Source organism: Pyrus communis, chromosome 3 (assembly GCF_963583255.1).
Source record: "Pyrus communis chromosome 3, drPyrComm1.1, whole genome shotgun sequence".
Classification (NCBI taxonomy): Eukaryota; Viridiplantae; Streptophyta; class Magnoliopsida; order Rosales; family Rosaceae; genus Pyrus; species Pyrus communis.
Window position 1 is genome coordinate 21,079,722 of NC_084805.1, and position 16,713 is coordinate 21,096,434.

General features: G+C 35.2%; 1 protein-coding gene across 1 annotated transcript; it reads left to right on the forward strand.

The window, feature by feature from the left end:
- The first annotated feature begins 10,666 nt into the window (after positions 1-10,666).
- Positions 10,667-12,875, forward strand: LOC137728894 (gibberellin 2-beta-dioxygenase 1-like). Its single transcript, XM_068467687.1, has 3 exons — positions 10,667-11,336; positions 11,565-11,922; positions 12,370-12,875. Exons 1-3 carry the CDS (start codon positions 10,933-10,935, stop codon positions 12,619-12,621), a joined length of 1,014 nt encoding a protein of 337 aa, XP_068323788.1. The 5' UTR covers positions 10,667-10,932; the 3' UTR covers positions 12,622-12,875.
- The last annotated feature ends 3,838 nt before the right edge of the window (positions 12,876-16,713 follow it).

Genomic DNA, 16,713 nt, shown 5'->3' on the forward strand with positions numbered 1-16,713 from the left:
CGTGTCTTTGTCTTAAATCCTATATAATGAAATTTGGCCGTATCAGTCAGGATAATTAATTACAAACCAATTATTTGAGCATAGTAAAATGCAGCTACATTTGTAGTGTGAAGTTCTCTTTGGATCTCGGGTCTCTATGTTTAGCGATTGTGTATTTACCTGTACTTCGTTATATTTTAACTATTCAAATAATCTAACCACAAACTGGTGATCTAGCTGTAAAGGGCGGATTACTAGGTTTCTTTAAAACTAAAAATTGAAGGTCTCAGGTTTGAAACCCGCTATTGGTGTGGAAGCTAGACTTGTGGCTAGGGGTGGCTAAAATGCCTCTGTGAGTCTTCCCAGTCCTCGGAAAGGGTGGATAACCGTGACTTGTTACCAGTTGTCCTTCTTTAAAAAAAAAAAACTATTCAAATAATTTAACAGCTTAAGACGTGATACATAAGTTAATAATAGAGTTTAATTAGTTTTATTCTATTTTTTAACTTTTAATTCTTTTCCTAACTAACGTTAACTTCTCTCTCTCAAAGTTTAAATCATCCTTCCTCTCTCTCTCTCTCTCTTGAATCCCATTTTAGCATACCTTTGAAAAAGATCCAACAACATTCTAGCAAATATCTCATAAACTAATCCGATAATAAAATTGATTTTATTGGGTTTGAGGTTATTATACTATGATGCAATGCCACGAAAGCTTGGGAAGAAAGCCAAAAACCTAGCATCTCACCAAATTATACCGAAAATGATTGTAGACTATCCAAACTTAATCGTTTTGAGAAAGGGAGAGAGAGATATCGTTTTTTGGGTTTTTGTTTGATATGGTTTCACCAGATTAGTTTATGAATTTTAGCGGCCATGGTTTTTTTTCCTTCCTTGACAGATGTTTTCATTCTTAACGTCTGTTTATAGAAATAGAAAAGAAATATAAAACTAATTAAATTTAATACTAGCTAGATGATTTGTCATAAGGTTAGCTCGTTAGATTGTTGGGATTGTTTATATATAGAGAAATGCATGTAAATGTACCATTGCTAAATGCAAAAACTCGTGACCCATTCTCTTTACGATATGTTTTTTTTATCGTGGCCATAAATAATATCTCAAAGTAAGAATACAAATCATCAAATATCATATTTACATTATGACGAAAGAACGTATTACCATATATATATTTATATACACACACACGCTACATGACACACACACACACACACACGCTTCATAATTTCATACATGTGTGTATATTGTCAAGTCTCGTCTCTATATATTTTATTGTTTTTAAAATTTATTGTACGAGCGTGTTTGTATCGCGTCATAGCCGCGTGTATCAATGTGGACTCAACAAAACCTTTTTGAGTTATGTATGCACTTTGATTTATATGTCTACATCAACTTACTCATCAGCACATGTTGATCATATATATGCGATAATTCTATCAAATTAAAATTGTGATTTTGTGTTTCTGCTATGTATATCCACCTGCATTCATGCATATAACATAGTTTCTTGGTGAATAATAACGTTGTAATCACACCAAATTCAATACCCTCTCGAACTATGATGGTATTTATAGTGTAGGGCAGCATGCATACGATGATGAAGGCAAGTGTACCCAATTTTCAAAGGAAAGATGTAAGTCACTCCTGAAAGTAGAAAGAGAACGTGAGAAGATAATTATAGGGTTTTGTGTGTGCGTGTGTGAAGATGCGATGACATTCACATTCCTCGTGTCCGAAATGGATCTTCTCCGGACCCAAATAAATTGAGCCTCCTAAGCAAATGATCCGGACCGTTAAAATTTAATCTAATGATTACAAACAGAGGACCCTCTAAAAATTATAATAATTGTAGTCGTTGAATTAAATTTCAACAGTTTGAATCTTTTGATCCTTAGACTCAATTTATTTGGGTTCGGAGAGGATGGGGTTCCCCTTGTGTTAGTTTCCATCTTTAACCCTATCTAATGGTGTATATGAAGAAAAGGGGGTTTGAGGTCTGTTCATTTTTAGGCTCAAGAGCTCAACAACATTTAGGTCAAAGGTGAATCTTCATTTCCTCAATATGGGTCACATCAAATTTGACGCGCATGAAACATGCCACACTGGACGATGAGCTGTTTTATGTCCAACTTATCCTAATTTTGACCAGTGAAGTTTCACTTTTTATCCTATGAAGCATGCAATGATTTGTCTACTGAACTAGAAAACTATAGTTAAAAGTACACATGAATGACAAGCAAATATTTCCTATGATTCTGTGGGGTACTATATAAAAACTATATGTAGTACTTATGAGATTGTAATTTGTTAGTTTGAATACAGTTTGGATACGGATAGTGATTTTCACATTTTATTTCATCCATTTACACATTTTTTGTTTTGTTTTTGTACTGTGAGCGTTTGTTTTGTTACATCGATTACTAAAGCATAAAATAAGATAAAATTTTCAAAAAGGGGGAAAAAGGGGAGTGTGAAACTTACTCCCCTTCAGATTGTCAACCTTCCTTTTACAAGTTAATTACATCGTTGTTGATCTGTATATATGCAAATCGATATAGGGTTTAAGCTTAATTAATACATTTGTTTGTAGGGCTTCATGTTGTCGTACGATAAACAATGGTCGTTCACTCATTTTGCCCAAGATTTGAAGCATCATTTTATATTCCCTAATATAAAATGACAATTTAGACCCTAAAAAGTAAAAAAAAAAAATTATTTTCTGAATACAGTCCAAATCATTTTAACATACATTAGATAATTGTATTAATATTTTTATACTTCAAGCTCTCAAACTCACTCCCACCCTTCATTTTTGAACAAATTAAAAGCACAAACATGTTGATGAAAAAGATATTGTTTTTTATGAAATGGGAGCATGAAATTGATTTTTTGGAGGCTCTACATGAGATAAGACTTCATATATATTTTCATTATGAATCAAATTGAACAACATACGTGTGCTTTTTGAACCCTTAAACTCGATTTAGATTTTTGGAAGGTCCCTATCGAAAAGTTAAAGATATTTCGGTGATTACCTGCCAAAAAATTGAAGCAACACATGTGTTAAATACTCTTTTGTTGAAGCCTATTGAAAATATGCACAATATCGGTAGGCACCTGCTGAAAATTAGTATAGGGTGTGGGGAGGGAGTGAGGGTAGTTTGGGTAAGTATGTAGATTAAGATAACTTTTAATTCTAAAAGAAAGTAATTTTTTGTAAATATACGTAGGGTGCATTTAATAAAATGTGAAGTATCAACAAAACAACCCACTCACAATTTTCTCCCCAACTTTGCATGCTTGTTGCCCTATACTTTTTTCTTGGACTAAATTATTTGGCTTGTCTACATTTCATCATTTCAATGACGTAACAAGTGGTAGATGAATATCGTTTAGATACTCCACTCATTTATTTGCAATTTTTTTTCTTCTCATGTTTCATAAGAAATGAGCACATGATGTCCTTTTCAAAATGACAAGAACAAATTCTCTTGCTCAAACTTCAAATGCTAAATTATGGAAGATTAGGCCATCATGCACGACCCAATCTTATCACATTATTCTTAAATCCCCAAAATTTATCCAAAACAGTCTGGGTAGGTTATTACATATAGGGAGATCAGATTCATGAGAATGTGAAATCCTAGTGGGACATATATAATAATCAATGACAAGAAGCATCGGCTCGAAGTGAGCAGGAGTAGCCCTAGTATGAAAGCAAAGCGTGTTTCGATGTTGAGATGGGATGGGATAATATTTGTGTGTGTGAGAGAGAGAGAGAGAGAGAGAGAGAGAGAGAAAGGGGGAGGGGGATTGGCCAAGCTGGCATGCGACCATAATTGTGCTGGCGCCAGGATCAAAAATAGTAAGAAGTAGTCGACTGGTGGAGTACGACCGACAATAACCATAAAAGAGCTACGAATATTAAGAGGCCACGTCATGATCGTGAGAGAGACTCTGACAGATTGGGAAAGCAAAGCTTACGGTCTCTCCAGGAGGGCCCTGGGCCCTGGGTGGTGAGGTGGGCAGTTCCATTGCAAAAGCAAAGCACGCCTATTTCACGCTTTGACAGCCGTCTATTCAACTGGAGGCCTCTCTTTGAACACGTATATGTAAAGATATATGCTCTCTTAGTGTCCAAATATTGGGACTTTGAAACGTGGGATCTAATTGTCAACATGAAAATTATTGGGAGAATTTGAGATAGAGAGTTTGTAAGTTGTAACTATTTACAAAAGGCGATATTATGAAAGCACGAGAATTGAACAAAAAAACTTGTACTTGTTTTAACTGAATTACTTGACTATTAAATTTTTGTGTGATAATTTTGTTTACTTACAACTATATTCTCATCATTCAACGAACTATTTATTTTGGAGGTAGGACATGATCGAATTAAGGTAAAAGATGAACACAATTATCCATTCATATATGTTACGGGTAAATAAACTTTTTTTACTCCTCAAACATTGTTTAAGCTACGTAAAAGTTCTGAGTTGAAATTCATCATTCCTTAAAATCGTGTGGTAGAAAAATAATAATTTTTAGACATCATTTGTAATGAAAAAGAAACTGTTTCAAGAAAGGAAAGCCAACTCACATGGATATTTTCGTTTTTATCAGTTTTGGCCACCAACTTGCGTACGAATCTTTGCATAGGTATAACAGAATCCCAAGATTTCGTAAGTGTGATAAATTTTGGCCTCTGTTTTGTGCCCTTCATGATCTTCTAATTTCATCAATGTTTATCTTGAAAGTAGGTGCTTTTTAAGGACCTCTTTCGGTTATTCTTATCACTTAAAAACAGATAGAAATAGCATGTTATGTCATTTTCTAAATAAAATGTTTAGGAATGTTGTTAATTGGGGGCATAGATAAAGTTGTGCAGAATATTTCTATGTATGCATATGACGTTTTTTCATTGACGAGGCAAGGGAAGGAGGGATTCATCACGGTTTACCAACTTCTCCGTTAACATAAGGTTAGAGTTTTACTCATTTCTCTTGCAATATATTAGACTACGTTTAACGGAAAAGAAACTAGAGTTAAAAGGAAAACATTCTTAGACAAATTTAATTATCCACTAATTTGCTTCAACTTTTTGTGAGAATAACTTAATTAATTTGAACGTGTTTTTTTACGTAGGTGAACACTCAATACCAAATGTAAACTTCTTCAACTTGAATTTTATGGTTAAGATTTATTAACTTCGTGTCAATTCTAAAAAAGTTTAAATATGAGACAAAGGTAGAGAAGTATCACTAAAGAAAAAATTAATTGATTAATTCAGTCAATTCTAACTAGCAAGTCTAATATATTGAACTACTGATGAAAAACAACTTACAGTTTTTCACGTTCGGTACAATTGGGGACCAAAGCCTAAAAAAAATCTAGACACAGAGATCTGGACCTAGCAACCATTTAAATATCTATTACCAAAAATAATAAAACATAACTTTTTATCCAAAATCTGATGTGTAGGCATAAAAGCTTATGTGTTGTGTGCATATCACAATTTGGAAGACAAATAAACAATTCATATAAACATTCTGTAAAATCAAAATTACAAATTTACAATAGGTTCGTAACCCCAAAGAATATTTATATGTATATTTGTATAGGACTTTATAGATAATTGTTGCAAATTAAAAGAATGAGTCAAAAACACTAAAGTACAAACTGTTGTTTATTTTCTGCAACATATGTATAGTTACTTGTAGATTTTCTTATTTCTTTCCTTTGTCTTTCTTCCCTGCTTGCTTGTGCGTGATTTTATGGTATGCAACAAGTGTTCGATAAAAAGCAAATCGACAGAACGAAGCATAACTTGATGGTTACCTACTAGAAGCTTGATGAAATGATCCACTGTAGTTTTTTTACCGAAATTATGACCTTATTGTTATAGAATTCTGGCCTATCTACCTCATGGAAAAAGTTGATCACTTCAATAATAGCCTAAGCAAACTAATTGAGTAGACAAAATTATATTATATTCCTTTAATTTTTTATTTATTGTTGGAAAATATAAAAAACAAATGATAAGACCTCTTAGAATATAAGGAACTTTAATGAAAAACTCTCGGTATTGTTCATTTTAACGAAAAACCATATTTTTACACTAAAAAATCAATCATAGTACTATTCACTTTACCCTTTATTTTGTCATTATTGTTAAAACTTAAAATTTTCAGATCTTTTTCATTAGTTTTTCTTAGAATAGATTACTGCAAAAGGAGATGTGAGACCTAGTACATCTATTCACTTGAAGTAGGCACCATTGTCTACTTTGAGAGAACAGGCAAAATTTATTCAACTACAAAATTTTGCTTGATGTAATTAAGCCATCAATCCTGTTCAGCTTGTACTATTTCGGATGCTCTAAGAATAGTCTGAGAATGAGTATCCCTCAGAACCGTTTGTGATGGCCATCTTTTTCAATCCGATCCATTTCACCTTTCTGGGATTGTCACTCGACCATATCCTTGAAAGTTGATACTAAGTTCAAGATTTCTCCCATTATGTCCCCACTATCTATGCTCTTTACTTTATTTAGTAGTCAATTAAAATTTTTTAAGTAAAGGAATCAATTTTTTCACACTTTCACACTTAATTAGAAAAAATAAAAAATTTTTGAAGTTTTTGTATTAGAATAAGTTCGGAACACTTTAAAAAAATTTGGATCGAAAATTTAGAATTTTCGGAATCTCTAGTAAATGCCTTCCAATTTCCGTTTCAATTTTCAAAAAATATTCAGATTCGGAATATTCAAGTTTGAATTCGAAAATTTTACTATGAGAATTGGAAACACCATTCCAACTTGCACCACTATGCCTTACCGTGTTTGTCATTCATTTTGGAAAACGAAAAGGAAAAAAGAAAAACCACCGATGTATGCCTATCAATCTATCGGGGCATATATATATGCAGCAATCTATGTGCGTATATACTAGATGTGGAGGTTAGTTTATTTAATATGATGCATCATACATGTATAATCCTTCATTCTGTGTAATTACCCTTCATTAGAAGGGAAGTGATTTTCACACTTTTCATGCACCCATTTTTATTTATGTTATCAGATTAAATAATTCAAATGAAAATAACGAACATAGTTAAACAAGATTGCAATATCATGATAGGTTTTAGGCTTAAGAGTTGACTACCATATCAACATTTTTTAGTATAATGCCCCATTGTAATTACTAATCACTAATCATGATACATCGTTCCGTAGTAATCATTAATCATGATATAGTGTTTAGTAGGAAAAAAAAAAAAAAAAAAAAAAAGTATATCACGATATATTGTCATGCAGATTGTTTTAATTGAATGAGATAGTGTTTAGTGTACATTACTATATGATAAGTCCGTTAAGTGTATAACAGTATCTTCCTTATAAGAAGTTTTAAAGTAGATACTAGCACTGAGAACAATGAATTCAATAATTAGACTTTGGTTTTGCTTATTTTTTTTCTGTGGTTTAGGGTTCTTTGAGCGGCAACTTGAAGTCCTGTTCCCACTCCCTAAACACTCCAGCCCACTCGAGCAATTCAAGCCAAGGCGAGCTCAATGGAGAAGTCATACAATAATAGCCTAGCCGAGCGCTTGCCTATGTGATGTCAGCCACAATTTAAATTGTTAAAAAAATTAAAGAAATTACAAAAAAAATTATAAAAAACTAATTAAAAATATAAAAACTTATAATTTTTTTCTATAAATACCTAACCATATTCTTTTACTTTACACTACATTTCAATATTTTCAAATACTTTTAATGTGATAGCCCGTTCTGAAAATTTTAAAACGTACGTGTGAAAAGACGATTTTGCCCCTAGTGTTATTTTTACGTTGTGTGGTTGTTTTGAGTTGGTGTGGCTGGTTGTGGACCACACACACACTCCCATAATTTCCTTCACCCTTTCTCCCTATCCCTGCACCTCCCCCGTGCCTTTTCCCTTCCCATTTCTCATATCCTTTGTACGGACACACCCCCAAAACCCATGTAATCTTCACAGATCGAAGAAACAAAGTAAATATCCATGCTCGTGAGGTCCATTGGAGTCCAACCATACCCATTTCAGGTAAGGATACCTTCGTTTTCACGTCGAACTCGGGATACCCGATTTTTGGTACTGTTCATGCACACGTAAATTCTTATGTTTTTGGGAATTTCAAGCTTGTAGGAAGCTTGGTGAGGTCCTTAGGAGGCTCGGGGTGGTTCGTTTGAAGGTTTTGGACGTCGGGATCGCGAGTTTCGAGGTTAGCCGGAGTTGGGGGTATTTTCCCGGCGAGATTTCGTGGATTTTAGCACTTGAAAGTGGTATGATTTTGTTCCTCTCGTTGTAAGCTTCAATTTGGTACCAATTTTGTGAAATTTGGTTGAAAAATGAAGAAGATATCACGATTTGAATTTTTCCCGATTTTCCGGCGCTAACGACGGCGCCGGAGAAGACGACGGAATATTCTGTCAGTTTAAACGGAATATTCCTAACGCCGTTGACGGAATCCGTTAAAGTTAACGGAATATTCCTGACGGCGTTAATTGACGCCGTCAGCGTGCCAGGCACGTGCCTGCGCGTGGGGGTGCGTGCGGCGGTGAAATTTTTTTCTAAAAGTATGGGGATGTTCCTGAGGTTGAGTAGATCACGTTGGTGTATTCATACACCCCATATGAGCATTGTATGAGAAGTTATTTCTTAAGTTTGGTTATGTGCTTTAAAATTAACGTTTTTGTAGTTGTTTCGCATATAGGTGATACCTATCCCGAGGACGAGCGTGGTCACTTGAGGCAGGGGGGTTACGACCCTTCCACATACCAGTGAGTGGGCTTTTGGTTTTCCGTATATACCTATATACTTATATTTTTCCCAGAAAGTGTTTTAAAACATTTATTCGTTATATGCCATATATTATATTGCCGTTTGTTATGCATGGTTAGTTGCATTTATATATGTGTGTGTATTGGTGCTGTGGACGCACAAGTAAGTGCCAGATAAGTGTAATTCATGTTTACATTCAGTAGCGATTTGAGATACATAGAGAGCTCATAGCCTGCACCCCCGGTGTTAGTGCTCCCGCCCAGAGTTGGGCACAATCCTTCACGTGATGTTCACCTCCTGCACTACACGCTCAGCTTGGATCCCAGTTAGGTGCACAGTCCTGTCGTACAGACCACTCCAGGTGGTTCCGACTCGTAGGTGACCCGCGATTATTCACCCAACCTTCACGTGATCGTAGCACTTGAGCGTATATACATGTTACACCCAGGCTTGTCGTACAGACCACTCTAGGTGGTTCTGACTCGTCTGCAGGTCTAGTCAGTGAGATGGAGATTTGAGCTCTAGATTCAGCCGTACAGGTCACATTAGGTGACTCCGGCTGACAGATTATATGATGTTGATGCGATATTACCTGAGCACTTGCATTTTACTTTGAGGTTTTGGCATGGCATATTCTTCAGCATGACTTATATATTTATATATTCTATTTTTTGGGAAATATACAGGTTTTACGGCGAGGGGTTAGAACTTATTTATTAAATGGTTTTCAAAAGCTTTGTTTTTACCCACTCACGCTTTTATTTTGCGCCCCTTCAGGTTCTAGTTGGCTAGCATGGTTGGTGGTTTCCCTGAGGATTTCCCCGGCATATCTGACAGACGATCACCAGAGTTGGACCACCTTCGGGTGTGCTTTTGTTGGGTCGTGTTCTTCTGGACTGCATTAGGCTTTTATGCTCTGAACTTAGTGTCGCACTTACGTTACACTTGTTGTTATTACCTTGTGTAAAGCTAGTTTTTATTTATTCGTACTACTTATTATTATTTTATTTAGCTTCCGCACTGTGCACATGGTTATGTCACTTCCACGTGACGGCCAGCATGCCCTGATCCCGATCGGGGTGTGTTATTTAAACAATCTTTTTATTATTATTTGAAATTAAAAATAAAGTTACCTTTAATTATTTTATAAAATAAAAAATACGAATTGTCTTGGTTATTCAATTTAGGATTGAGATGCACTTAGACATTTCATTACCCAAGTTATCATTTATTGAAGAGAATTGAGTTGCCTATTGCCCATGAAACCTTCCTAAAGTGCTCTAAAATGAAGCTTCAAGTTTTCTCCTATTAGTTATTTTGTTTTTGTTCAATGTCTTTGTATGGCTTAGAGATTCTCCCTAACCTAGATTTTTTGGTCGCGCACTGTTCGTGCATCCCATATCTTTCTTAATGCTTACAACAAAGAATTGAATCTGAGAAAAGTCTTATACTGCTTATCCGATTCAGCTAGAACTTATAGCATTTTCCGTTTTTATATATTAAACTAAATGACGTAAGGAAATAAAAAAATAGAGGATACATATTCAATGAACCCGGCATGCGTATCCATTTTCCTTTGTGTGTAAAATTGACTGTGTGATGTCCTTTTCAGGGGAGCAGTCAGCAAGTAGTCACTGCTGATTAGATAGATACTTGGGAAGGTGGTGACCGGACCCCTGCTTTTATGCAAGATTTTTGTGGTGATGTCCACAGCATTAAGAGTAAACTAACAGTAAACTCATATTTTATTCCGTTCAGAGTCAAAATAAATTTTTATTCAAAGTTGTCAATAATAAATTAATAAAACGGCACGTTATTGTGTTATGTACACACTGAAAAACCGCCTCTATCTAAAGTGCTTACCACATGAAGGTTCCAAGCCCTTTCTCTATGTTTCCCTATAAATAGCCAAGAACCTAAAGCCAATTAACTCCCAAGAGCCCTCTCACTCAAGCCATATCAACTTTGTTCTCATTAAAATCCTATCATCCATCACCTCACCAATGTTCCCCGATCTTCTTCTCTAGAATTCTTATCTTTCAACCCCTTCTCACTCTCTCTTTCCTCCCTCCGTTTAGACACATAAGATAAAACATATTGATAACAAGTAACAATGGTGTTTGTGACCAAATCAGCCAGTGATCATTTTTCTTATCCTAGAACCAGCACCAAAGTCTCCAAATTATTTTCTGGGATTCCTCTGGTAGACCTCACAAAACCAGACTCCAAGCAACTCATTGTCAATGCCTGTGAGGAGTATGGTTTCTTCAAGATCATCAACCATGGTGTTCCAATGGACTTCATCACAAGATTGGAATCTGAGGCCATCAAATTCTTCTCCCTCCCACTTTCTGAGAAGGAAAAGTCAGGGCCTCCTAATCCATTAGGATATGGGAACAAGCATATTGGGAAGAATGGTGATGTTGGTTGGGTTGAGTACCTCCTTCTCACAACCAATACAGAATCCATTTCCCAAAGGTTTCTATCAGTTTTTGGAAATAACGCAGAAGAGTTTTGGTATGTTATTCAATCTTCACTTGAATTTAATTCAAAAGTTTTGATCTTTTCTAATAGGGAAATAATTTTTGTACACCCCTTTTTCCTCCCGGCACAATCCCATTTTTGTTATGGTACTAAGCAGAAATAAACGATGGTGTGCGGCGACCATTTTTCCTTTTAAATGATAAGCTCTTAATAAAATTTCTTTTATCTTATATTTTTCTTTTTTTATTGTTGGAATTGCAGTTCTGCTTTGAATGATTACATATCAGCTGTGAAGAAAATGACCTGTGAGATTCTTGAGCTGATGTCTGAAGGATTGAAGATTCAACCAAGGAATGTTTTCAGTAAGCTTTTGATGGATGAACAGAGCGATTCTTGTTTCAGGCTCAATCACTACCCACCATGCCCAGAGCTTCAAGGTTTGAGTAGTGCCAGTGCCAGAAATGTGATTGGATTTGGAGAGCACACAGACCCACAAATCATTTCTGTGCTAAGATCCAACAATACATCTGGCCTCCAAATTTCTTTGAGAGATGGGAGTTGGATTTCAGTCCCACCTGATCAGAACTCCTTCTTTATCAATGTTGGTGACTCTTTACAGGTACTACTACTGTTACAGTAGATTCACTTGAAAATTTGATATTCGCACATTCCTTGTCACTTTTAGAATGAGAAAAACGTGTGTGAAAGTCGCTTCCTAATGAGGCTTTCCTAATTCATTTCTTTGATTATTTTTTTATTTTTACTTTTGCTAACAGCTACTGTTTTAATAATAATTACAAAGATCCCAATCAGTTCCTTTAGAGAAAGAGTCCTATTTTTCTGTCAATTTCCTATTACCATGGATAAGATATGAATACCGTGCTTTTTTTTTTCTTTTTTTTTTTATTGGGTTCTTAATGATTGCTATTTGCTTTTCTGCCCATCACAAAAAAATAAACCCTGTGAGAAGTAAATAAAAAGTAGAAAAGTCTCCCTGCTTTGTTCTATTTTTTGGGAAGGAGGGAAGTATTATCCTTAACTCATAGGGTTTTTGGTGAATTTGCAGGTTTTGACTAATGGGAGGTTTGAAAGTGTGAGGCACAGGGTTTTGGCAAATGGTTTAAAATCAAGAGTGTCAATGATTTATTTTGGGGGACCACCCTTGAGTGAGAAAATAGCTCCATTGCAATCTGTCATGAATGCAGAGGAGGAAAGCATGTACAAGGAGTTTACATGGTTTGAGTACAAAAAATCTGCCTACAGCTCAAGACTTGCAGATAATCGGCTTGGACACTTCGAGAGAATTGCAGCCGCATAAATCACAGCACAACAGAACAAAGAAAACCCTAGTTCTTGTTAACAGAATTAGGGTTTTTTCAATTTCAGTACTCAGGATTCAGGATAGGTTTAAGACCATAATTTTATCATATTTTCCATAGATGGAATACTCTGTTCTATTTCCCCCCTGTTTTTCCCTTTTCTCCAATTGTATTCCCCTCCCTTTCTACCAAGTACTAATTCATGTAATTGGCTACCTTTCTTGTTAGATATACAACATGTTCATCTTTTATATGTGCTTACTCTTACTTTTTGTAGTTTCTTTCTTCTGAAAGAACCTCGACGGAACAAAAGAACTTTTATTTATGATTTGAAAAGGACAACATGAGAACGTAAAAAAATTTCCCAAGACTATAATCATTGCCCACGACTTTTTTTTTGGTGTAGTTTTTTAACATGTGGAATGTTTTTTTTTATTTTGTATGTTTACTATCCTATTATGTAGTTTTTATTATTAAAATTTCAACGGAACGGTAGAGTTTTACTCATTATTCAAAAAAGGTATCATTTGAAAAAGACAACTCGGGAATATAAAACTTGGTCCCCACGACAATCATCAACCATGAAAGTTATTTCTTATATTTATTTTTTTCGTAGTTTTTAAATCCATGGAAATAGGTGGATTGCGGATCAGTATGTCCCCACAGGATATTTGTTCATCTTCATCCACAACTGTCTATAATAAAGCTTTTAGTACTCTTTTCAATCTATGTCATACAAAGTTATTGTCTCACTTCGTCCCCTCTCTTTCCTCTCCCTAATAATCAGGTCAATTGCAAAATCATGGCCTTGTGGTGCACACAAAATCATGACTAATTGTTACTGAAAATAAAAATCCATGACTAATTATTCATTAGTCTAATAAATAAGAATTCGATAATTATCATGTGAAGACCCGTATTTTAGAACATATATATACTCTTATACTGTTTACTTGCCAGATATAATTTAAAAGTATTGTGATTAATATTACATATATATATCCTAAGAATATGCCATGTCGTTTTTAATTGCATGACATGTTGTTTTCTTTTCTTGCTTGTGAGAAGTTGCAGATATCATCTCATGCTGTACTATATAGACACCTCTTGTATTACCTCTGTGTCTTCATATGACAGGAGGTGTCATAATTTTCGACACCTGCATGTACCTACAATTTGATGACTCAGGTAACCTATGTTTATGACACCTCCAGCTTGTGACTAACCTATACAAACCATTATCCATTGAACTACACGGACTCTTAGTTGTTAGAGTTTCCTCTATCATTGATGGTAGCTAGATAGGATTGGTATAACTCATGTCTCCTATAAATGGCTTCTACCCTTCTCAAATTTATTCACCTCATTCCTCAATCTTTTCCTTCTTTATCATGTTGCATGCAGCCATGCAATGTGTTAGTTTATATATATGTGTGTCCATATATTTATATATTAGCCTTGACAATTATCCTTGGTAAGACTTTTGTGCCCTATGCATTTTAGACTTTATAGGTTCGCACTATTACAAAAGAGGCTATCACTGTGAACCAAAAACCGACAAGAACTCCAATTTCTGTCGGAAATTTGATAAAAATCCAACATAAAACTATGCAATGTCGGATTGGAATAGCGACACCATTGCTAGCATCACGAAAGGGCTTCGATGTCGGTTTGTGCGCTTAATCCACCGTGACTCAGCGTCAGTTAAAAGCGACACCCACTATGACGTCGGCTAAAAGCGACATGATGTTCTAACATGATGGCCGTCATAACCGACGTCAACTAGTAGCTAACAAATAAAATACTCAATCTATTGTCGGTCCTAACCGATATTACCCAACATCTCGATAAATAAAATAATTATCATGCATTCTTACACATATGGTACATGAGATGCAAACTTCACAGATTCAATTTATTCAAGAATTCAACTGGGGGTTTTGGGTGTAGAATTTCTTGTTAAATGCATTCTATTTCATATAAATAAGGAAGTACAAATAACACATATATAGGAGCTATTATAGAACCGGTTACAAGATGAAGATAAAAAACTAACAATTACATATAATACTAATCAGAGCTCCATGCTTGCATATAATAGTAGCAGCTGCCATGATGCTTTCCCGTGCTTGCCGTCGTCCAAGACCACATATTCTGTAGCTCCATGTTGCCATATATAATACTAGCAGCTCCATGCTGCCATGCTTGCAATCAAATCAGTGCTCCAATATTTTATTACTTCAACATTAGGGCTTTAATCTCTATAGATTAAACTAAGGTTTTATACCTTTCAAAAATTATGGATCTGCGATTTCCAGTGTTCTTGCTCTTGAGATCCAAAATGAACATGCATGAACTTTTATATGGATTTTTGCATTGCTGATCTTATTGAACAAGAACATAAAAGAGGAGCTCAATGGAGATTATAGCTTTAGTGAGTCATGCATTAGGCTGCTTAGCATTCACATATTAATAGCTACGTGGAAGGTTGTAAATGCATCATGAGTTCCACTAATTCTTCCTACCTTTTCACCACCAAATCATACAATTAGAATAGATTTTGTTGTTATACCTTTAAAGGACGAATCTATAACGGAGACAACTATGTGGTGGTTTCTCCTTGAGATGCGATTTTGGGCTGTACCAGTGGTTGCATCATCTTTTTTATTTTTTTTATTTTATTTTTTTATTTTTTTAATAGATCTCAGGTCCTTGCAAAAGAAACAACACAAGCATGAGGAGTTGAAGATTTTTTTCTTGTATGGTATTTTCAATCCGTGAACCTGAGTGCATGAATCAGCAAGGGAGGGTGAGAAGTTTACCTCTGAGTGCGTCGGCACCAAGATCGGTGATGCTACCCTTCTAGTGATGCAGTAAATCCATGGCTGCGAGGTCTTATGGGTTGATGATGGAAGATTAAGGTTTGGTTTGCAGAAACGTAGGTTAGGGTTTGAGAAAATGTGAAGAAAGGAGCTACGGTTTTAGGGTGTGCTTGGAAGAAGGGAGAGATCCTCTTGAAAAAGGGGGATTGACATCCTCTTTTTCATTTAAAAATATGGGGGGAAATATCCCGCCCAAAATTTTGTCATGCGAGATAAGTATTTAAAAAAATAGAAACACCAACATGTCGGCTACAATCGACAGGAAGTTTTAAAATATTGAAAAAATATTTATTAGTGTTGGGTAGAAGCGACATGAGTTTCATTTTTACCAACACTAACTTTATGTCGGTTGAAAGCGACATGGTTTTCTTTTTATACGACACCACCATTTAAAAATATTAAAAGCTATGTCGGTTATAAACAACATCGACAATTTATGTTGCTTATAGCTAACAATAATTCCGACACTATGTAAGAAGGGTGTCAGAAATGTCTTATCTGCTAATATTTTATATAAAACCGACACCAACCACCGACACAATAAGTCACTTTTGTAGTAGTGTCGATACAAGATTAACGATGTGTAGAGGTGAGGTTGTGTTGAACGAGAGATTTCAGAATTTTTATATTTTTGTACACCCAGTAACAATATTGAAGTTATTTATCAAAAGTTTAATTTTGTTTTTTATTTATTTTCTTTATTCGCGCACCAAACGCAAGTTAAATCTTTCAGCAGCTCCGGATCCAGGGCGTGACATGCCAACACCTACATTCCTGATCACAATGATTTTGATGTAGGTTTACATTATCGCCAGTTACAACTCAAGTTTCACGAGGTTGTGCCAAAAGAGTTGTGCTAGCTGTAGTTTGAGTCGCGTTTAAACGCATGAGTAGAAGCATTTTTGAAAATGTATGAAAGAATTCAAATAACTAAAAGTGTTTTTTCTACAACATTTTTTTGGGTACATTGGCCGGCCAGGCCAACAAACAAATAATTTACGCTAAATCATATTACTTTTTTCGTGAAAATTTTGTCAATATTATCATTAAATTATCGCGTGAACAACTGCGTGAATAGTTACGTGACCACCTTTTTAAGAGTATTTTTGTCAAACTAACCACTCTACTTAACGAGGATATTGGTAGGTTTTTCACGGAATAATAAAAATGATTTACGGTGAACAAATTCAGGGACCACTTCTATCGTTA